General features: G+C 43.4%; 1 protein-coding gene across 9 annotated transcripts in view; it reads right to left on the reverse strand.

Annotated features, from left to right (window-relative positions):
* Positions 1 to 797: 797 nt before the first annotated feature.
* Positions 798 to 23,257, reverse strand: part of BCO1 (beta-carotene oxygenase 1) — a 62,262-nt gene continuing 39,802 nt past the window's right edge. For 4 of the 9 annotated variants that reach the window (XM_074314530.2, XM_088800218.1, XM_088800217.1 and 1 more), the window contains 4 exons: positions 19,157 to 19,262; positions 15,776 to 15,870; positions 14,406 to 14,517; positions 11,706 to 12,481 (listed from right to left, as the gene is read on the reverse strand). In XM_074314530.2, coding sequence (XP_074170631.1) covers positions 12,291 to 12,481; positions 14,406 to 14,517; positions 15,776 to 15,870; positions 19,157 to 19,262 — 504 coding nt within the window. In that variant the 3' untranslated portion in view covers positions 11,706 to 12,290. Of the gene's footprint in view, positions 7,078 to 11,705; positions 12,482 to 14,405; positions 14,518 to 15,775; positions 15,871 to 19,156; positions 19,263 to 23,257 lie in introns of those variants that run through there. The other 5 variants (XR_012490121.2, XR_016022026.1, XR_002135803.3 and 2 more) reach the window with 5 other exon arrangements.

Consider the following 23,257-nt stretch of genomic DNA (forward strand, 5'->3'; position numbering starts at 1 on the left):
TATCCTCAGGTCCATTTCCAGTCAACACCTCCCAAAGGAAACCACTGTTCTGACTTCTGTTGCTATGGATTGTATTTTCCAGTTCTTGAACATTTGCATTTAGCTTTTTTCACTCAATACAATGTCTTTGAAATTCTTCCATTTTGTTGCTTGTAGCAATAGCTGGTTCTTATTACTCTGACCATACCTTTGTGTGAATGTGCCACAATTTATTTATGCATGTTCTGTTGATGGATGTTTGGATTGTTGCCAGTTTGGGGCTATTATAATACAGCTGTTATAAACATTCTTAAACAGGTGTTTGGGTGGATATGTGCGTTATTTTCTCTTGTGGATGTGTCTAAGTTCAGTTACTGAGTCATAGGGTGAGTATGTGTTCAGCTTTAGCAGATACTGCCAAACAGTTTTCCAAAGTGGTTGTACCAAATTATACTCCCACCGGTCAGGTATGAGCGTTCCAGTTGCTCTACATCCTCCAGTAATTGGTGGTGTCAGTCTTTTGATTACCCACTCTGGTGGGTGTGTAGTGGTATCTTGTTGTTTTTATTTTAATTTACCTTATCTTCTTGTTTAATTTAATGAATAATGATGGTGAGCACCTTTTTATATCCTTTTTGACCACTTGGATAACTTTTAAGTGCTGTTCTAGTTTTGCATCATTTTTGAAAATTGAATTTCAAATTGATTTTTAGGAGTTCTTTATTATTATACATGGAAACACAGATTTCTTAATCTGTGGCTTGCCTTTTCACTCTCTAAATGGTGTCTTTGATGAACAGACATTCTTAATTTTAATGAAGTTCGATTTATCAATCTCCTCTTTTATGGCTAGTGCTTTTCATGTTCTGTTTGGAAATCTTTACAGTCATGATGATATTCTCCTCTGCTTTCTTCTAGAAGGGTTTTTGTTTCTTTCACATTTAGGTCTCTGATCCACCTCAAATACATGCATTTTTTTAAAAACCCAGCTCAAAATTCAATTATTCAGAGAGTTATTCATTCATTCATTTATTCATGCTTTTAATCACTCATTCATTTAACAGAATTTTTAAACACCTACCATATATCAGTCACTTGTGGAAGAACAAAAGCAATTAGAATCAACATTTAAGGAACTTCTAGGCTAGTAGGGGAAATGGTGAGACTTGCACATAAACAATATCTAGAAAGTAGTAATTTAGTTGGAAAACATATGGCCAAATTATTCAAATATATCACCCAGAGTCATTTCCTCTTTGAACATAGGCAGATAGATTACAGTCATCCTGTCTGTCTCATCCTTCATTGGTCCCCAGTTTCCTCCAGGTAAAAGTCCAAATCCCTGATCCTGGCGCATGAGGGTGTCCCACCATCCGGCCCCCTCCTGCTTCCCTACCCTCATCTTCTAGACCCCCCATCTTCCATCCCTCACCCTCTGCATAGACCATCTGAATTCCTGAACAGGATAAGCTGTGCATCCTGCTAGCTCTTTGTATCGGCTTTCCCTCTGCCTGGTTTCCTTCTCCCTTGACTTTGATGCTGAAAAATCTGCCCGCTGCTGCAGCATCACCTCTGTGCGGCCTCTCCTGGTTTCTTTCTATCTCACTGTTTGTGCCTTGAAATCTTCTGGAGCCAGACTGTTAGGTTCGAACCCTACTTTCCAGCTCTGTGATCCTCAGCATATTCCTCATTGGGGAATTGTGGTTTTGTGCAGAATAAATGAGATTATCTGGGTATAATTTAGCATAGTGTTTGGCACATAGTAAGGGCTCAGTAAATGTTCACTTAAAATACTCAAAAAAACAGTCACAACTGTCATACTAATGACATTTATCTGTTAACATTGGTCTTTTCGCTAGACTGGAAATCAGAGATCACTTCCTTAATTTTTCTGCGATTGTCACTGCTACTAGTACCCATCTGTGGAGTTCTTATTCAGTGCAGTTCCCTGGGAAGGGAACTTTATGTCCATCACCTAACGAATCTTTATAGCAACCTACAAGACAAGTATTAGGCTCGCCATACTATGGTTTAAAAAACCAAGACACAGAGAGGTGAAACCCTGTCCCATGTTCCCCAGCTGATCTGTGGAGAGGCCAGGATTTTGACTCTCGACTTTATTGCAAAGTTTGTGAGCCATTCATCACATCTCCCTGCCTGGCAGCTACACAAGTGAGCTCGATAAATATTTGATGAATAGAACTGAATCTAATAAACACAGAACCTACGCAAGTTGGGTAGAAAAGAACGTGGGTTTACCTGCGCTGCTAAAATTCTGAACGTGACCCCGAAAGGCCAAGCAATCAGAGACTGAGACCCTCTGGCAAAGTAGATAGCATCTAGAGCAGGTGCTTTCCACTTTTCCATCTTGGGAAACGGCAGTTTCAACATCGATAATTTGTACTTTGCGACTTCAAGGTGTGCTCTTTAATTGACACAATGCTACCTTTCCAGAGGAACAGGTTGTCACTTTTCACAAAATTTGCCCTATTTAATGAAACTTTGTTGTTTAATTACCTACCATGTCCTCTATTGCTATATTACAGTCCCAAGATTTTACAGTGCTGTGCCAAGATTCTTAGGAAGATCATTTTCAAGCAGATTCTGGAAGCTTGACTCCTCTAGCTCAATTATCAATGTCTTGAGAGCTGGGACCACATCATATCCATCTGTGTCTCCCAGGGCACCTTACGTGGGTAGGCAGGAATTCAGTAAGTATTTGCAAAATTCATGATCTGTGTACTTGTTTCCTGCTGGGCACTGGGCTAGGCCTTGGGAGGGAGAAGGAAAGAATCAGATTCAGATCTTGCCCTCTAGGAGCTTCTAGTCCAACCCAGGAGATAAGGCTCAAACATGAACCACAAACATCTGACATGGGAAATGGGGTGTGTGGTGAGGATTGCAGCAGAGGGCTGCACTGGAGTATACCCCCTTCCCAAAGCTTCTCTTGTGCTTCAGGGTTGCTGGGAAGTTCCTTGATATTAAAACAAGCATGGGCATAACACGGAGTACACCGTAACAGGCGCATGATTTTAAGGTCAAACTTTTCAAGGTGCTGTATTTGGTAGACCCATCCCCCTGCCTTCCTCCTGGGCCAAATGACTCCCTCTCCTCTGTCCCTAAGAGAGTTTTGGTGGGTGGTCCTGAGGAGTATTACCGTTGGCATCAGACGGAACTAGGTTTTCAATCAGGCTCTGCTCCCTCACATTCCCGCGGTGTGATTGTGAGCAAGTGGCCTGAGCTCTCTGAACCTCAGTTCATGATTTTTATGAGGATTAGGGTTGAATATAAAGCTTTTGTCATGCACATATTGACTTTTATGCATGTTGTGAGGAAATAAATGTTCATGGGAGGATGAGTAGATGTATGGACAAAGAGGATGGATGAATAAGTGGGTGGATGGGGGGGATGGATGGACAGATGGATGGATGGATGGATGGAGTAGGGAACAAGCCAGTCTGTTGCCACATAGCAAAAAAAGGCACATATTCCCTTTGTCATTAATACTTTGCAATTCTATAGCATTTGGTACCCTTGAAGCACTTTCATATTCACACAAAAATCAAAGAAAGTAGAGCCATCCCAATTCTACCTATGAGAAAAATTGAAGCCTCGGGTAACGCCCAGAGTCTTGCAAAAACTGAGATTGATCAACTTGAGATTTGAAACAGCACCTGGCTCAGCCTCTTTAACATAATGACTTAGGGACTTGTTAAGGGGGTAGGGATGGGGAGACGAGGCTGTGCCTTTCAAATGACTGCCTTTCCTTTCCAAGCTGTGTACAGCCTGTTGATTTGAGCTGTACGTCATGAGTCACAGAATCACAGAATCCACTCAGCTACAGCAGGGCACAAGTTCTTCACTTTCTCTGTTGAGAAGCCGATATCTCCTTGAGAACATACATACACACAAAACTTCACATGCACTATGTGGAACCCCTGGGCACCCTGAAGCCCCTCCATCATGCCCCCTCGGGTGCTCAAGACCCCTGCGTAACAAAAATCCTGAGCCTGACCAACTGCAGAAACCACAGACTCATTACCTCTAGGGCAGACTAGTAAAAACAGTATAACCCAACATAGCAAACCGCAGCAATGTCGGCCAGGGACCGCATACCCTCCCAACGCTGCAATCATCTGAAGTCAGAAAAGTTTATCCTTCAATAAATATCCAAAGCCAAGCCATCCATTTCCCTCCCAGACTTTCACAAGTTTTGATGGAGATGAGAATTGAAGTCATCTATGTTTCAGAGATCCAAACTGCCAGAGTGTCAATGGAACAGGGTGGAGACTTGTGAACAGGATAAAACATAGGTTACCTAGAATCAATTGGCTTCACCACAGGCAGTGTGACTCCTTGTCATGAAAGCTGAGATCGGCCATGAAAGATAGAAAGATAAGGAATCAGACTCGTAAAAGGAAACTTGATGAGGCCATTCATACATGCATTCAGCAGTTGTGTATTGAGCAGCTGTTATGTGCCAGGCACTGTTTTAGACCCCTAGGATACATCTGAGACTAAAACAGAAAAATCCTTGTCCCAAATGTAATCCTTGAGCTTACACTCTAGTGAAGAAGATGGACAAACACCAGTAAATGTAATAAATAAGTAAATTGTATTGTATGCCAGAAGGCAAACAATGCTGGGGGGTGGGAGGTGGGGGAGAAAGGAAGTTACGCAGGATAAAGGGATTAGGAGCATGAGTGATGGAGGAAGCAAGTTGCAACATTAAAATAGGGTCAGGAAATCTGCACTGAAGGTAAGATTTGGGTGAGATATGAGCAAGACTTGAAGATGAGGAGACCACACGTTGCTATGGTAATTCCTGAAAGGGACGAGCCAAGACGATGCCGATAACAATACTAAGTGGCTAACATTCACTCAACAAATATTCCTCGTGTGCATTAAGAGCTGGGTGCTTCTGGTAGCTGAGTGATGGCCCCCAAAGATACCCAGGTCCTAATCTCTGGAACCTGTGAATGTCACCTCTATGGCAAAAGGGACTTTGCAGATGTTATAAAGGTAAGGAATTCGAGATAGGGAGATTATCCTGGATTATCCGGTGGCTCATACATGGACTCATAAGGGTCCGTGTAAGACGGAGGCAGAGGGAGATGTAAATACAGAAGGGAAGAAAGTGATGTGACGCTGGAAGCAGGGGAGAGAAGGGTGATGTGATGCGGGGCCATGGGCCAAGGAATGAGGAAGCTGAAAAAGGCGAGGAAACAAGACTCTCCCGAAGAGCCCCCAAACGGACACCCTTCTGACACCTTGAATTTATTCCTGTGAGAATCATTTTGGACTTCTGACCTCCAAAACTGTCAGACTAAATCTGTGCGGTTTTACACCCCCAGATTTGTGGTCATTTGTTACAGCAGCAATAGGAAACTCATACAGCGCAACTACAGACAAGGATGTGGTAATGAAACAAGGTGACGAGAATCCCTGCCACGGGGACGTCCTCTCCTTGATCGCTTGTTTGTGCCAGGCACTGGCCTGCGTCCTTGATACACAGTACCCCTTTTTCACATCAGTCCTAGGAGCCGTTGTTACATGAGGCCGTGTAAGTCAGAGACCCTGTTCGTTAAAGATCTGAGGGTCTTCTGGTCATGCCCGATTAGACTGGGTTTGTTGTACAATCACTGTTTTGGGTGGGCCAGGGATCTGCTCATGTCATCTCTGATGCCAACGGTCACCGGGGTGGACTGGACTGCTCTGGGTGCCTGGGAAGCCGAGCCCTTCTTCCTCTCTCACCACACCAGGCGTAAGGCTCTTCCCAAAGAGAGGAGGAGTCTCTTTCATTCAAGGGCATATGAGTAGCATCCTCTGCATGAACTGCCCACACGATCTTAGCCAACTTAGATGTGGTGATTACGTGGCAGGCACTTCTTCCAAAGGCTTTAAGAACATTATTTAATCCTCACCAGAGCCCTATGAGGTAGGTCTGGTATTACCCTCACTTCCCAGATGAGGAAACAGAGGCACAGGGAGGTTAAACAACTTGTCAAAAGTCATAAGACTAGTAAGGGTGGGGAACCAAGATTTAACTTCTTATCTGCTTTTAAGGCTCATTAATAAAGTAACTAAAATGTATTGAGCAACTACGATGTATCAGGCACCTTTCATTTAAGCTTCCTAGCAACTCTTTGAATGAGGGACAAGTACTATCTTTATTTTATAGATGATGAAACTGAGGCACAAAGAGGATCAAAAGCTGGGCCAGGCAGTGATCCTGCCGGTCCTGTTCTCACCGACTGGGCTGTCCTTCTATTAAGTACCTGCTTTAAACCAGGCGCTGTACGAAGCCCCTAGGATGAAGAAGTGAGTAAGAGTAAGGCAATTAAACTAGTAGAGAAGACGTTGGACTTTGGAGTCGCAGGAACCATCTGTGTGATCTTGGGCAAGTTACTTAACTGTTCTGATACTCAGTTTTCTCATCCATAAAATGAGAATGGTACCAGGGTTGCTATAAGGATTACATGAGAACCAGGATGTGAAGTGCTTAAACAGTGTTTAGCGCAGCGTGAGTTGTCAATACACGTCAGCTGTTCTATTATTATTATAAGAAGAAGAAAGCTCAGTTCCTGGCCTTAAATAGAGAAGAATGCACAAATGATACAGACATTAATCTCAATGGTAATTTCCAGAACCCTGAACTAGGGTAAGGCCTCTTGTTTGCCCAACCCAAGTGGTAGACTGAAAGGAAATTCGGAACCCCGTCCATGCCTTTCACCTGTTCTGGAGACACCCACCAGCTTTCCCACTTCCTGAAATAGGGCAGGCTATCTAGCAACATCAGTCACTCTTGGCTCTTCTGGAATACAGTGGATGTACTTAAGGGAAGAAAATACTAAAAAATCCTACCTGGACGTATGACTCTGAATTGAGCCCTTATATGCTGGACTTCCCTGGAACGTCACCAGGACCCAGTGATGAAGATGGAGGAAGATTTTCTAAATCTTCAATGCAGGAGGAGCCATGGGACCCACCACTGACTGAGGATTCCATCTTGGTTTTCTGGCCTGTGAACCAAGGCCTTGCTGGAACCAGTAGAGAGCTGCCCCACAGTTGCTTCTTGCTGGTTGAAGGAAACATCTTCTAAGGAATTGAGAAAAAAGAGCTACTTTTTTTTTCCTGCCAGGAAGATTTATCAACCCTAAAAGGTGACTTTTATGCTAGGACAACTAGATATCCATATGTAAAAGAATGAAGTGGGACCTCTGTCTCACCCTATATACAAAAATTCATTCAAAATGGATGATAGACTTTAATGTAAGCGCTAAAACTACAAAATTCATAGAAGAAAACATAGGAGTAAATCTTTGGGATTAAGCAATGGTGTCTTAGATTTACACCAAAAGCAGAAGAGATAAAAGAAAAATTAGATAAATTGGACTTCATCAAAATTTAAAAACATTTGTACTTCAACAGCACCATCAAGAAAGTGAAAAGACTACCCACAAAATAGGTGAAAATCTTGCAAATTACATATTTGATAAGGGACTTAAATCCACAACATAAAAAGAACTCTCACAACTCTACAACAGAAAGATAAATACATACCCCAGTTTAAAAATGGCAAAGAATTTGAGTAGCTATTCCCCCCCAAAAAAGGTACACAAGTGGCCAATAAGTACATGGTAAGATGTTCAATATTATTATTAGGAAAATGCAAATCAAAACACAGTGAGGTACCACTTCATTTTATCTAGGATGACCAAAAAAACCAGCAGACAATAACAAATTAGGGAGGATGTAGACATACATTGCTAGTGGAATTGTAAAATGGTGCAGCCAATTTGAAAACCAGTTTGGGAGTTCCTCAAAATGTTAAACATATAGTTGTCATATGACACAGCAATTTCACTCCTAGGAATATACTCAAGAGAAATGATAACGTGTCCACATAAAAACATACATGAATGTTCACAGCAGCATTTTTCATTATAGCCCAAAAGAGGAAACAACCCAAATCTATCCAGTGATGAATGAATAAACAAAATGTGGTCTATTCATACAATGGAATGTCATTTAGCCACTAAAGGAATGACATACTGATTTATGCAACAACATAGATGAAACTTGAACACATTATACTAAGTGAAAGAAACCAGTCACAGAAAAACCCCATGTTGTATGATTCCATTTATATGAAATGTCCAGAATAGGCAAATCCATAGTGACAGAAAGTGGATTTTTTATTGGCTAGAACTGGTGGGGGAGGGGTGCAGAATAAGGGATGACTTAATGGGTACAGGGTTCCTTTTGGGGGGTGATGAAAATGTTCTAAAATTAGACAGTGGTAATAGTTACACAATTTTGAATATGCTAAAAACCACTGAATTTAATACTTTAAATGAGTGGATTTTATGTAAATTAAATCTCAAAAAAAGTATTATTTTTTAAAAAAATGACTGTCAGTCTTTGAAGAAGCCATTGGAGACATCTTAAATCCATTTCTTTCTAGAGCACAGATAAATTGGGGGTCTGGTTGAACCTGGCTTTACTATGGCTTTACTATGGGGCTTTACTTTTACCCCACAATTCAGTTTTTCCAAGTTTACCATGTTGTCTCCTGGTTCCAGGCCCAGGTTCTGCCTCTTTCTTTATTGGGAAATTCACGCTACACCTGCTTTGTTCATTCAACCCACATCCCCCTCCAAATCCTCCTCCCGAGCAGCACCCTAATCCTACAAGGACCAGCACCTTGCCAGCTGCTCCCTCCAGCCATGCAGGCAGCTCCTGATGGTGTACCCCTCCAGGGAGCCTTTCCTGATCACCAGGAGAAAAGACTGGCTCATCCCCATGATGCTCCCACAGCCCTCTTTGCTTGCCTCATCCGAGAAAGTCCCTAGCTTCTTGGCTGGTGCTTGACCTTAAGGGACTGTTTCCTGCTACAGCCCAGCAGCTGGTACGCTCAGGCCTGTGTGCCTCTGCACCTGGCGTCTGAGTCTAAACGCCCAGAAGGAAGTTGGTGTTGAGAACACAGGTCTCCCCACTGTTGGATGATGAGGGAGCTGGTGATGACTTTTGCGTCTGCGTGTCCGGATTTGCCACGGGAAAGACTTCTCATTTAAAAACCACCCAAACAGTCTTAAAACAACTTAAGAAGCGATCAAAGGTGTTTGTATTTAACCTGGACCAGCAACTTTATTAGCCCTCCGTAACTTCGGTTGGGAGGAAACGAGCATGAACCATTATAATGCTGACGTAGCTCGAATGCACTTGCATTTTTTTTGTGAGTTGACTTGCTCAGGTATATAGATCCAGCTTATTTCTGAATGGGAATCAACTTAGAGAAATCCTTAAAGGAAAAATTTAGTGTGTTAGAAAATATTTGAGGGCTTACCGTGTACCCGACGCTTGCATCTTAGAGGACTTGTGAAAGATTGTGGCTTTATCAAAGCAATAAACACATGTGGAGTGATTTTTCCTGCAGAACTTCCTGGTCACGTATTCCACCCACATGGAGTGTAACGAGGAAGGCTTGAGGGTAAGATGAGCTGTCTCGTGGTGCCCTCAAGAAAGGCGCATGCGTCTTAACTCCTGTGGCATTTTGAGCTAATTACCCTGGCCTGCGTGTGAAATGCGATGGAATTGAAGACCAAGATAAATCGGATATCCTGGCATCCATTGACCTTTGGTGTTTTTGAAACTGCGAAAAAAAGATTTGATGTGCCAAGTTTCCTCATCAGTCAGGTATTTTGCCTCTCATCTTAAACAAGGTAAACAAACCACAGACATATTTTTCTTCCCTGCAGAACTGCACCCTCTTTCATGATTAGGTCTGCGTACTGTTTGGCAATTGGAATTGAGTAGACTCGAGGTGGGGAAGCATTTTTTAATGCCACCCTCTTCTCAAATATTTAAAGTAGAACAATGAGTTGAGTGACTGCCACATTTGTCACAACTCTTTTCCATCCCTGCCACCTGAATGCAGACCTCAATCACGCTTTTCTTAGGCCACCATAGTTGACATTTCCTCCCAATGCATCCTGCAAAGGCTGGAGGTGCTGAGACCCCGAAGGAAATTCTGACGAAGGGTAGATGGGCTTCATTCTGCCATCTCCAGAATTTGGGTTTTGTTCAATGGGATCTATAAGCTGAGGGTGAAATGGAAATGCTGGTATAATAGAGGAGGTTTTGAGGAGCCAATAGGGGAAGAGACAGAGGAGAGACCAGGGATGGCAGGAGAGAGGAACCTTCGTGGGCATTTCGTGTGCTGTCATTGGGTTTCATGTATGAACTGTTTTCCTCATCTTCCCAAGAGATCTTCAGTAAAATATCCATTTATTGTTGGCACATTATCTAGTTGAATCTGTTTGTTGAGGAGATTCATTCATTCATCCAACAAATATTTATTGAAAGCCTACACCCACCAGGCAGTGTTCTAGGTGCTGAAGATAAATTAGTCAATAAAAATACACCCCACACGGAACAACTTGGATGAATCTCCAAGGAATTCTGCTGTGTGAAAGGAGCCAATCCCCAAAGGTTAACACTGTGTGATTCCATTTATATAACATTTTTGAAATGACAAAATTTTAGAAATGGTGGTTGCCAGGGGTTAGGGATGGGGGTGGTGGTGGGAGAGGGGTAGGTGTGGTGATGAAAAAGCAACACGAGACATCCTTGTGCTGACGTACTTATTCAGTATCTTGACTGTGGTGGGAGATCCAGGAACTCACACGCATGACAAAATTGTATAGAACTACACACATACACACACACACACACACACACACACACACACACACACACACACACACAGAGTACAAGAAAAACCGGGGAAATCTGAATAAGGTCTGTGGATTGAATCAATGTCAATATCCTGACTATGATATTGTACTAAAATGTTAACCATTGTGGGAAACTATAGAATCCACGTGGGGTCTCTTGTATTATTTCTTAGCATTGCACATGAATCTACAATTATTCCAATAAAAATTTGAATTGAAAAGAAAAAAACAACTCCCTGACCTGCTGGAGCCTACATTTTAGTGGAAGCTAAGCATGGCTTCAGGGTGGCTGCAGGGCAAAAGCCAAGACCATCTGCCCCTTCTGGGGTATATCATGTGCTGTCACCAGAGATTCCTTCTTGTCCTGAAGACAGAATCCTCGCTGCTGACTGAAAGAAATCGAGACTCGGGAGGAGTCAGGTACAAGAATAAGGGTGCAATCCCAGTTCCCCAAACCCCATCACGTGGGTACCTGGGAATTATCCGGACTTTGTCTCTAAAGCCTGCACCAGGCACCCATTAGACTATAAAGGTGAGACTCAGATGTCCCTGGGCTCCCAGTACTGACAAAGCAGCCAGCTTGGCTTGCTCCCAGCTTCCTCCATCCCCACCACCACGCTCCTTCCACCTCTGCCTCAAATGCCTGGTCTACCCTGGCAGCACATTCATCTTGGAGAACCTTCTTTCCTGTACAGACACGGGCGAAGCTTGCTGCTCGGGTTCTCAGCATCAGGCAAGAACTCATGCCGGCCCTGGCCTGGGACTCAATCCTGGATTCTAGCCCCGCGGCCATGGCCAGCCAGGTCAGTGTCCAGTCCCGTAACCCCCTCCTGTAAAAGGGGACTGATGCCCGCACCAGTCTGTTGAACCTTTGGTTGTAGAGGGAGCCACCTAGCTTGCTACCAACCATCTAGCTCTGCCACTCAATTTTATTGTCTAAGAAGACAATAAAGAACTTCAGAGGAAAGAAGCCATGTAAAAATAAAATAAGGTCTGAACAGACTTTCAAGTTTTTATTATATTATGTCATGCCTTGCATGGAAGGACGACAAAGCGACATGCCTTCCTGGCCACATGATCTACTAACAGCGTGAATGAGAAAGCCAGAACTCTGAGATGCACAATCTAAGCCACTGGAAAGAAGGGAGAGAGGGAAGGGACTGAAGGGCGGAGAGGACGGAGCAATGGTAAGTATTTATCGGTCTCTTCTGTAATGTGTCAGTGGTTGCTCATTCTAAGAACAATGAATATGTGACTTAACACAATTTCTCATTCATGGTGATGGAAAGGGGCTTTCTTAGAAGTGCGAGAGCTGATCAATAAGTATTTGACTTTCAAACAAGGTTTTTATGGCCAAAATAAAATGAAAGAAAAGATACTGATAAACTCTATCTCCATACCTTGGTCTCAAAGCAAACACCAAAAGAATAAGCACGAAATGAAAGGAAACACCTCCACTCCACCCAGGCAGGGATGAAATCTTGGGTCCTGCGGGAGCCCAGCGGGGCTGTTTTCCCCAGGGCCTCGAGCCCGTCAGATGTGTGAGGGCACGTGGCAGTCTGAAGCCTTCTCCTAGACTTCCTGGGAGGGGCCCTGCTTCCTCGAGTCCCAGTCTGCATCTGGGATGAATAACCCGTGGAGATCCAGGTGCATCTCTACATCAACATATGCGCGAGCCAGTTCTGTAAAACTTTTGGCATCCAGAATAAGCAGAAAAGGAGGCTTTTGGGGATCAGAAGTGACAATGGCTGATAAGATAAGTCCTTTGGGGAAACAAAAAGAGACATTTTGTAAAAGTGTAGCCTTGAGCCTCCTCCAGCAGGAAGGATAGGTTTCTTAGCTATGTCTCCCTGTCCTCTTTGAACATAAGTATTTAATCAAAACAGAAGGGAAGTGAATTTGATATTTTGTGTAGGCAGAAGGGTAAGGCCAGGGAACTAGGAATCAGCAAACCTGCTTCCAGCCCTGGCTGGGCCAGTCCCTTTACCTCTCTGAACCTCAGTCTCTTCATCTGTAGAGTGGGGATAATGTTTCCTACCTTCACAGGGTTGCTTGAGAGGATCTCTTACATGATGAGTCATAAAAAGCACTTTATAAATTATTGCACGTACTGCAGAATGGCTGTTTTCCTACTGTTTAGAGACTGATTATAAAGAATCCGTTTCGATGCAGCATTTAAGCTAACACTTGTCAGTCGGTTAAACTCAGACTGACTGCACTCAAATGACATTTGAATGAGCCCAGTTTACCTCCTGCACATGCAGCATGTTAGCAGCCTCAGCTTTCCCCTCTGTAAAATGGAAGCATTCTAAGCACTCACTCTCAAGGGATAGAAGGTTAAACGAAGTCATGCATTAAACTTCCAGCAAACATTCGTACTTCTTCTGAGGTCTCAGGTGGTTTCAGAGTGGTTAAGCATAAATTAAGTCAGATCGGCTTGGATTCAAATCCTACCTCTGTAGACACTGGGCGTGTGACCTTGGGCAAGTTACTTCACTCCCTGAGCCTCTCCTTTGGTGCAATGACAACAATGCTAGTCCCTGCCCATGGAGAGAATGTATGGGACACACTCGCGCAGCCCAGTGGAAGGCCAGCCTCAGCAGGAGGAAATATCCCACTTTGGAGATGACAGTGACACGGGGTCCATCACCTGGTGCCATGCCATGCATGCTCAGGAGATAGAAAACTGCTCCCTTCTCACCTGAGGGAAGCAGCTGGCAGGCTCAGTGGGGTAGCCCTACTCCTGGTTCTTGTTAACCTTCTTAGCACTCCCAGGGGTATAGGCAGGGCATTTCTGGGTCAAAGGCAGAATCAAGGAGGAAACCCAGAAAAGAGAGATGGGCCATAAATACACATTTTCAGGTGCTCCATGGAAAAGTTACACGCTCAGATGGTGAAGAACTCTGACCCAGCCATGCAAATGATTTTTCAAACCAAGATTCTCCACTCTGGGAGAGGGTAGTGTTCTCAGTGGAGAGGAAGCGGGCTTTCCTGTAGTGAACAATTTAATCCCCGTAAAGGGAGACCCGACCTTTGCTGCTAGGAGGTGACCTCTAAGTCCCGGGAATGCCTGATGAGTGTCCTTGTTTACCTGGGGTCAGCCAGACAACCTATCCTCACACAGTGATTTGGATGGGATCTTTGGGTCACACGCTGTCATCTATGACCTCCAGAGGGGCAAAAGACTAAAGGTCAACCATGGCTACATGACCAAGCCCCCTAACAGGCCCTGACACCGAGGCTCGGGTGAGCTTCCCTGGTTGACGATACTCCGTCGATATTGTTGGGAAAGGTGGTGTGGTCCATAACTCCCCCAGGAAAGGACAGCTGGAAGCACCACTCGGTGAACTCTCCTAGGTGTTGCCCTATGCACCTCTTCTCTTTCAACCTGTATCCTTTCACTGTGACAAACCATAACCACGAGTATAAGTTTTCAGTGTGTTCTGCGAGTCCTATCGAAACTGAGGCTGGTCTTGGGGACATTAACCTTGCAGTTGATGTCAGAGGTATGGGTAGTCTTGGGGAGTCCCTACCCTGTAGCTTTGGACTCAGACAGACCTGGGTTTCAAAGCAAGACTCCACCAGCTGTGTGGTGTGGGGAGAGTCCCTGCCCCCAAATGACATCTCTGTGTGAGGTGTGATCACAAGCAGAGTACAGTGGGCAGGCTCCCCTTCCCGGAGTCTTACCATCATCCTCATCTTTGGCACCTGGTTTGGGCACAAACAGGGGTTCCACTGGCCAGCAGTGCTCCTCGTTCCATGTTAAGGATGACTTGGTGAGAATGTCATATTTCAGTACCTGGACATCGAAATAGGAAAACAAAGAGGACTTGCTGCGAAGCATGCTTCCTCCCTGAGAACAGGAAGGCGTCAAGGCCCACAGGAGGCGGATTAAGCCCCTCCAGGGTAGACTCCAAAAAGACATCTACCGCGGGTCAGTGGAACAAAAGGAATGGAAGCAGAAGCGGCCTCCCTCTGACTTGAAGCAAACATCCCCACACAGCTCACACTACACACTGCATTCTTTTCAAAATAAAAATCTGAATTTATCTTGTATTTGGCCTTTTCTCACAATATGTATGTGTTAAATAAACAAACATTTAAAGTACATTCCACTTCCTTTGTTGTTTTAAAAGTACAAGTCCCTGGACTTCTCTCCGTCTCCAAGACGCCTGTTTCCCCCTGGGTGTGGGGTTAGTGGGCAGTGACTTGGGGTATGGGTATGTGTGTGTGGGAAACTTCTTACTTTGTACATTTCTTCACTGTTTGCATTTTTAAAAAAGATTTTCCATTTTATTGTTAAAAAATGAAGATATTAAGGAAAAGTGATGTCTGTATAGCACTTAACATAGTCCCTGGGAATATGGCAAGTGGTCCACAAATAGTTTTAAAACACAAAATGAACACCCCAAGTTTCAACTATACCCCCTCTGCTTGAGAGAGTGAGCTTCTTGAGAGAAAGGACTGGGATCCCCCGTTCACTTCCTTATCTTGGGTGCCTCCCACCTTGTAGCCCATACCCTGTTTCCCCGAAAATAAGATCTAGCTGGATAGTCAGCTCTAATGCGTCTTTTGGAGCAAAAATTAATATAAGACCCGGTATTATTTTACTATAAGACTAGGTCTTATATAGTATAATATAATATAATATAATATAATATAATATAATATAATATAATACTGGGTCTTATATTAATTTTTGCTCCAAAAGACGCATTAGAGCTGACTATCCGGCTTCGTCTTATTTTCGGGGAAACAGGGTAGTTGTTGCTCAATCAACGTGTATGGGATGAAGAAATCAATGGACAGACTCCAGCCGTTATCGCTTCCCCGAGCTTCAGCCCATTAGGTACGGCTCCCTCTCCTGCCTGGCTCATCATTGCGTCCAATGTATTTTGTCCCAAACTGACCTCACTCTCTGACCTACCACCTGCTGTCCCCAGGGAATCTCCCTCCTGCCCTTTTTCTGATCAAGGTCACCCAGTCTGAGCCTCTGAGACTTCAGCTCTGCAGACAGACGTGATGGTTCTAGGCCGTGATCACACAGGGATCAGTACCTTGGATGGGATGGGACTCCACTGAACTTGAGCAGCATAGATGTATCGATATCGCTTCCCGTTGTGAGCATAATTGATCCCAGGCAGCTCTATGCCTAGAGAGAAGGACACAGCCGATGAAGCCCCCACCACTGAGGGCTGGGAGCACCCACCCTTTCTTCTAGGCTGGGTATCTTTTGCACCAAAACAGCTCCCAGGCCAGGATCCCTGAACTTGATTCAGGCCCTGGATTGGATCAGGGTCGTTGGTGGTCATAGGGCAGGGGGAGGGAACCTCTGATAATTACCCCAGCACTATTAGAAGGTTTAGGAGCAAGGTAAGACAGGCGTAGGTTTTTGAGTATATAAGCATCTTAAATTATCCAAGATAGAAATCAAAAATAACTGCACGATTACAATCAGAGGCTACTGCAATTTTTTAAAGCTCTTTAAAAAAAAGGCCTCATGTGCATGCACGTGTGTGTGGGTGTGAAAAAGAAATTTCTGCATCTGTGGGAGGAGTGTCAATAAGGAATGGTTAAATAAACCTGGTGAATTCATATAACACCATGATGTAAAAATTAATATTTACAAAGAATTTTAATAACATGGGTAAGTTTCCATATCATAAGAATTAAGTGTAAAAGGATGATTACAGAATTATTTCCATTATGTTAAAAATGAAGAGAAAAAGTTTAAAACATGCTGGGGTGATAAGTTCCTTACAGTTGATATTTTATATTGTACATTCTAAGTTTTTCATTGTGTGAAATTTTTATTATACTTAGTATTTTTGTAATTCAAAAAAATTCTTAAAATTTTGTCCATGTAAGTGCATATATATTTATGTACGCCTGTTGTGTCAAATTTCTAAGTCTGAATATGAAAATGAAAGTGCCCCTCTTATGAAATATGCCAGGTAGTTGGAGCCAACTGCCAGTGAAAATATAGCGTCCAAGAACAGACGCAGGGATGGACCCATCATGAAGGCCTCCTGAGAAGGACCCAAGGCATAAATGGTAATCAGGCTCCTTAAGGAATGAAGGGGGGCGGTTTACTGAGAGGGGAAGATGTCTAATCTCACAGGTGAGTAATGGTGACCCTTCCAAGAGACAGGTCAAGATGAACGCGAGGAGAGACCACCCACACATTTAAATCAGAAATTGATGCCCACAGTTGGCCCCAAAGGCAGCCTGAGACTTTCCGTGATGTTCCTAGGCCCCTCAAACATGGTCTGGGACCCCACCCGTCCCCCACCTGTAAATGGTCATCCATAGGCACTTGGTTAAGGAGAGTGTGATTCATCCCAGCGAATTATGCAAGGCTATTAAAGCCACTTTCTTGAAGAATCTGCAGGATGTGGAAAAATTCTCAGGCTACGTTCATGAAGTGGAAGAAGCCATTTCAGAACATTCTAGATGGTATGGTACACGTTTGGTAAAAAGTATAAATGCAGAGGTTAAGGGTTTCGAGTCAGAGAAACCTAGGTGCAGATCCTGGCTTTGCTGCCTAACTTGGGCAAGTTAGCGAACTATTCTCAGCTTTGCTGTCCTCAGTTCTAAAACAAGAATACATGCCAGCAGCTGCTGGTTACAGTTCTAATAATGGACAGCTTTTGCTGGACTCTCACTAAAGACCAGGCCCTAAACTAGGCCCCTTATGTGTGAACTCATCTAATGTGAATAACAGGATGAAAGGAGAAGATGTCTCCGCAGCCCCTAGAAGAGGGCCTGGCATACTCGTGTGCCAAGCAATCCATACACAATAGAAAAGATTGGATGGACATTTCCAAGGGTTGTCAGGGGTGGAGGGATTATGAGGGATTTGTCTATTGTCATGCTTTTCAGTATTGCCTAAGATTGCTACAATAAACAGGAGTTCTCTTCTCAGAAGCAAAAAGGCTATAATATTTTAAGCCTTCATCTGCTCACACGATGTGGTGAGTGAGAGGAAATGGAAGTTGATGCCTTAAGAATTAGGAACAAGATCTGTATTTTCACTGGTAAAGACTCCAAGAGGCTGGGGTGCCACAATGGTTACATGGGACGCTGTTTACAGAAATGGTTCTTAGTGGGCAAACCTGAGGTCATCCTAGGTGAGTCTCCAAGGATGCACACTTCTGGATGCCTGAACCTGGCATGGGGCAGCCGATGTGGGGAGCAAGGCTTTTAGGTTAGAGCCACGCCCTGCCACACTCGTAGTGTCCTGGGAAAGCCTGTTCATTCGCACTTAGATGTTAAGTTCAGACCCAGCTAAGCCAGACTTTTGTGACATGCTGGTGATAACACTGAGCACAGAAACATGGTCCCCGCCCCACAGGCTTATTATATTCTATATAATAAACCTTATTATATTCTATATTCTATATATATTATATATTATATTCTATATAATATATATATGTATTCTATATTATATTCTATATTAATATATATTCTATATTCTCTCTATATATTATATATATTATATTCTATATAATATATATATTATATACATTCTATATAAGGCTTATTATATTCTATATAATATTCTATATAATATAATAATTATCTATATAATGTATTCTAATAATCTATATAATATATTCTATTATCTATATATTCAATTATCTATATAATATATTCTAATAATCTATATAATTCTAATATATTCTATATAAGCCTTATTATATTCTATAGAATATATACTATATATTCTATATAATAAGGCTTATTATATTGTATATTATATTCTACCTAATATAGAATTATAGTCTATAGAAATCTAGGGCAGTAGTTCTCAATCAGGCCAATGGTGCCCACCACGGCAATGTCTGGACATGCATTTTGGTTGTTCCACTTCAGGGTTGGGGTACGACTGGCATCTGGTAGGTCGAGGCCAGGGATGCCACTCAACATCCTTTTATACGATGCCCAGGACGGCCCCACCACAAAGAATGACTGGCCCTAGGTATCCGCAGTGCCAGGTTAAGAAGCCCTCCTCCAGTGGCTGTGACTTCTATTTGAGGGTTCTACATTGTGTGTGCAGCCCAACTTTTCTGAGGCCCGGTTTTCCCTCTGTGAAATGGAGCTGTGAGCACCTATTCTGCAGGGTGCTGTGAATGGGTAGAGGTAGAAATCTGAATGTACGTCCATGTTCAGTACATCACAGCATTTGTAGAGAACAGACATGAAAGTCGTCGGACCCAACAACCACCCTCGTGCCTTCCTGGGGGTTGTTTGAAGACCTAGGAAAGACAATTGTCCCCAAATGCTTTTCACTGGGGCGTCCCAAGAGCTGCCTCTTTGTCTCTCACCCATGAGCAGCTCCTTTGCCTCGGAAGGAGGTATTACATGAAGAGGCCTGGGGGGTCTTCACGAAATGTTGCCCTTCCCTAAACCCAAGGAGAGAAGATGCATTTTACCTTCATAAAGCAACTCTGGCTGGCAGTAGACTTGGTCATCCTTTTCCTTCAGGGCTCTTGCTGTTGTAGATGCCAGTTTGATTAAATTGGAGCCCACTTCTGCGTTCTGAAAGAACCAGTTTCCCAAAAAAGGTGAAACCTTGTTATCCAGAGCAAACATTTGTTTTACTGTGTACATTTAAAAATAACCAAAAAAACACAAAAACGCTTTCGTGTACGTCATCCGTCTCTGGCCTCACACTAATCACAGGAAGCAGCTATTAAACTATTGGTATTCTCAGTTAAACATGAGGATCGGTGACTTGAAGTGATGCCCCCAAGACTGCATAACGGGTAGGTGATAGGACAGTAGCCCCTCAAATCATGGCTCTTTTTTCCTACTTTGGGCCACCTTATCCCTCACAGGTGAAATTATTGTACTCCTATGTTTTCACTTTTTAAATACTGGATGATTCATCTGTAAAAGGCTGCATCAGTCATTAAAAGGATGTTTGTAAAGAGTTCATAATAACATGGGAAATGCTCATGATAGAATACTGAGTGAAAAAAGCAGTAGAATAAATTGTATATGCAGTCTCAGTTTAACCAGGTTACAAAAAAAGAAAACTACATTGAAAAGAGCCTGGGAGAAATATATCAGATATTAAGATATAATATAAGTAGCAGTGGCACATACTGGGACTTTAATTTCTTCTTCTATGCTTATCTGTATCTTCAGTGTTTTATCCTATGAAAATATATTATATGACTGCTGAAAAGAGAAAAAAAAACATGCAATAAAAATTACTTGGGAGAAAAATATCTATCAAGGACATTCCTTGGTCTCAAGTTACAATCAAACTTTGCTCTGTTCAGTACCTTACTGTCATCATTGAAACCCAGGAGAGGGATTTAACACAATTGATTCAATATTTATTTAGCATCTACTAATCCCTGTTTCCCCACATACTAGCTACAAGACCTTGAACAAGTTACTTAGCATCTCTGAAGTTCAGTGTCTTCATCTATATAATGAGGTATAGTACATGCATCATATAAATAGTACATGCATCATATAAATAGTATATGCATCATATAAATTCAAATTATTATACAGATTCAATAAAATAATCCACTCAAATGATTTGCAAGAGGGCCTGGTTAGCAGGAAGTGCTAGAAAAATGTTAACTGTTGTTGATGATATCGTTGTTGTATTTACTACTACTAGTACTACTACCACTAGGGGTGAGTTGAAGTTAGGCACTGGAGGAGAATGAGAAACAAGACCACAAGTCCCTGCCTTCACAGTGTTTACAGGGGAGAATTATTGTTATGGCTGACTTCTCATTTGAACTTTTCTCTACTTTCCAAATTTTCCAAAATGGGCTTTAATAATTAAAAACACACACACAGAATTTTAACGATAGCTGCTCTTTGCTGGAAAGGGAAGAAAATTAACTGCATCTTAGCTGTTGAACTATAGGGGCCCTTCGAGATTTGTTTAGTTCAATCCCTTAATTTATAGAAGAGGAAATTGAGACCCAAAGAAGGGAAGTGTCTTGTCCAAGGTCACACAAAGAAAAGAAAAGCCTGGGCCCAGACCCTCAATGGCAATTCTTCTGCTCAGAAGCAAGAGCACTGCAGGTAGAAGACAAAGCAGGTGCAAAGGTCCTGAGGCTGGCCCACTCCTATCCTGCAGGTCTCATCCCCTTCCCTAACCACTCAGTCTGCAGTGTCGCTAAGACATTTGTCCCAAGCTGTAATTATCTCCTTTATGGAGCTGCTTCCTTCTTTTATGCTTGTCTTTCCCTATGGAGACAGGGACGAGATTTTGTTTAGTGCGTGGCACATAGCTCCCAGGAAGTAATCGCCGAATAAATGAGTGGAGGCATGACTCAGCAAGCTTTTCCTTTAACTGTCAAGGGACAAAACATGTGCTTTGCAGGGTGTTTGTAAGAATTAAATGAGATGAGGTGCATGAAAAAGTCACCCAGCGCCTGCAGTGTCTTATGAGCGGAAGCTCTGAATGCTTCCACATGCACAGCACCACGAATTGGTGGGAGGCCCCTCCTGGTGCCTTCCTGGTCACATGACAGCAACAGGCGTCTTGTGCATGTCCCGGGCTTGATTCTTAGGGAGTCTATCTGCAGAGACGTCTTTTACCTCCAGCCTGAAACTGGTCGGACTGGTTGAGGGGTAAACTGAATTTTTCCACACACAGCAGTAATGAACATGACTCGGCTGCTTTCAGTGGCCAACAAGCTTGGTTGGCTTTGGGAAGAAACTGCTTTCCAGCCAGGATTCAACAACATCCTGCAGGCTTGCTCTGAAAGCCCTAAACTCACGGGAACTCCCCCGAGAAGTCATCTCAGTAACCCCCCTGAACACTGTTTTTGTAGTTAGCAGCCCTGGGTGTGAAATCTGACTCTCCAGCTTTCTGTGTGAACTTGCTCAGCCTCTCTGAGCCCAGTGCATTGTTTTTAAAATGGCGGGGGGAGGGTGTTAGGGGTGGTACTAGTGAGGTTCCTTCAACCCTCGTTTGAGGATTATAGTTAGGATTACATTAAATAGTGGTTATGAAAACACCTGGTCCAGGGCCAGACCCACGGTAGTTAGTAACTTGGAGCCAGGCAGACATGCATTCAATCCCACTGATAATTCTGCAAAACTGAGCAAGTGACTTTCTCTCTCATCTGTAGTCATGGGGATAATAAATCACTCAGGACTGTCGCATGGACTAGGTGAGAAGGATGTAAAGCATTTAACTCTCCCTAAAATTTGCAGGACCCCGGATAAGAGTGGAGACCCACCAACCGTAGGTCTAAATATATCAAAGTATTAAGTAAAATTCCGTTCTCTCCCCCTACCTTGACACACAGACCTTCATAATGTGGTGGCATGATGTTGTCCAATATGGCAGCCACCAGCCATGGGCGGCTATTTAAATTTAATTTTAAATTAAAAGTAAAATTTAAAACCATGTTTCCCCGAAAATAAGATCTAGCCGGACCATCAGCTCTAATGCGTCTTTTGGAGCAAAAATTCATATGACCCGGCATTATATTATTATATTATATTATATTATATTATATTATATTATATTATATTATATTATATTATATTATATTATATTATGTTACACTACACTACACTATACTACACTACACTATATTATATTATACCCAGTCTTATATTATAGTAAAATAAGACCGGGTCTTATACTAATTTTTGCTCCAAAAGACGCATTAAAGCTGATGGTCCGGCTAGGTCTTATTTTCGGGAAAACACAGAATTAAGTTCCTCAGCCACACTAGTCACATTTCAATAGTATTTGTGGCTGGTGGCTACTGAATTGGGTGGACAGATAGAGAATGTTCCATCATCGCAGCTGGTTCTATTGTACGGTGCTAGTCTGGAAGAGGACACGTGTGAGTTTAGAATTCTAGGACCCTTCTGCATTCAGAGCTGGAATAGGGGGACAAAACAAGCTCCAGCCTCCGGGCCTGGGCTGCTTGTCCCTGCCCCTTTCCTGCCTACCGTATGGCTACCCAAACCAGCACAACCAAGCCGTGGCCACCTCATGGGCCCTGAGGAGTACAGGGGCAGGTGGTACAAGCAGGCCTGGGGCTACGTGGGCAAAAGTCAGGGGTCCCAGGTAGCTGGTTCATGGTTGCGGTGGGGGAGGGTACCCCCTGGGTGCACATGAGCCCATGGCCCTGTGAACTCCACCTTGTGGAGAAGGGACACTGTTGGAGAAAGGCTAGATCAGGGCCCCCAAAGTGCCAAGGCCAGAGTAGGGGCCCCTGTTGCTAGGGTCTGAGAGCAGAAAAGGCATCTAACACAGGACCTGGCACAGAATGAGCTCTCATGGCGGCTACTCTTATAATACCGGGTCATTTTTGCATTTGGAGACAAGACAAAAACCAAATACACTGAGCTTGGAGTTGAAGCCACCCCTTGCAGGTCCAAGATGCCTATCCTCCCCCAACCGCCTGTCCATGATGGCCCCTTATATGTGGATGACTATCAAGAGGGAAGTCAGAGCTTATGAAGCCACCTGCAGGACAAGGGCAGGGCCCGGCAGGGACTGTCTATACACGCCCACACCCCTCCCGGCCCAG

Source organism: Rhinolophus sinicus, chromosome 8, assembly GCF_057876585.1.
Source record: "Rhinolophus sinicus isolate RSI-liver-muscle chromosome 8, RSI-T2T, whole genome shotgun sequence".
NCBI lineage: Eukaryota > Metazoa > Chordata > Mammalia > Chiroptera > Rhinolophidae > Rhinolophus > Rhinolophus sinicus.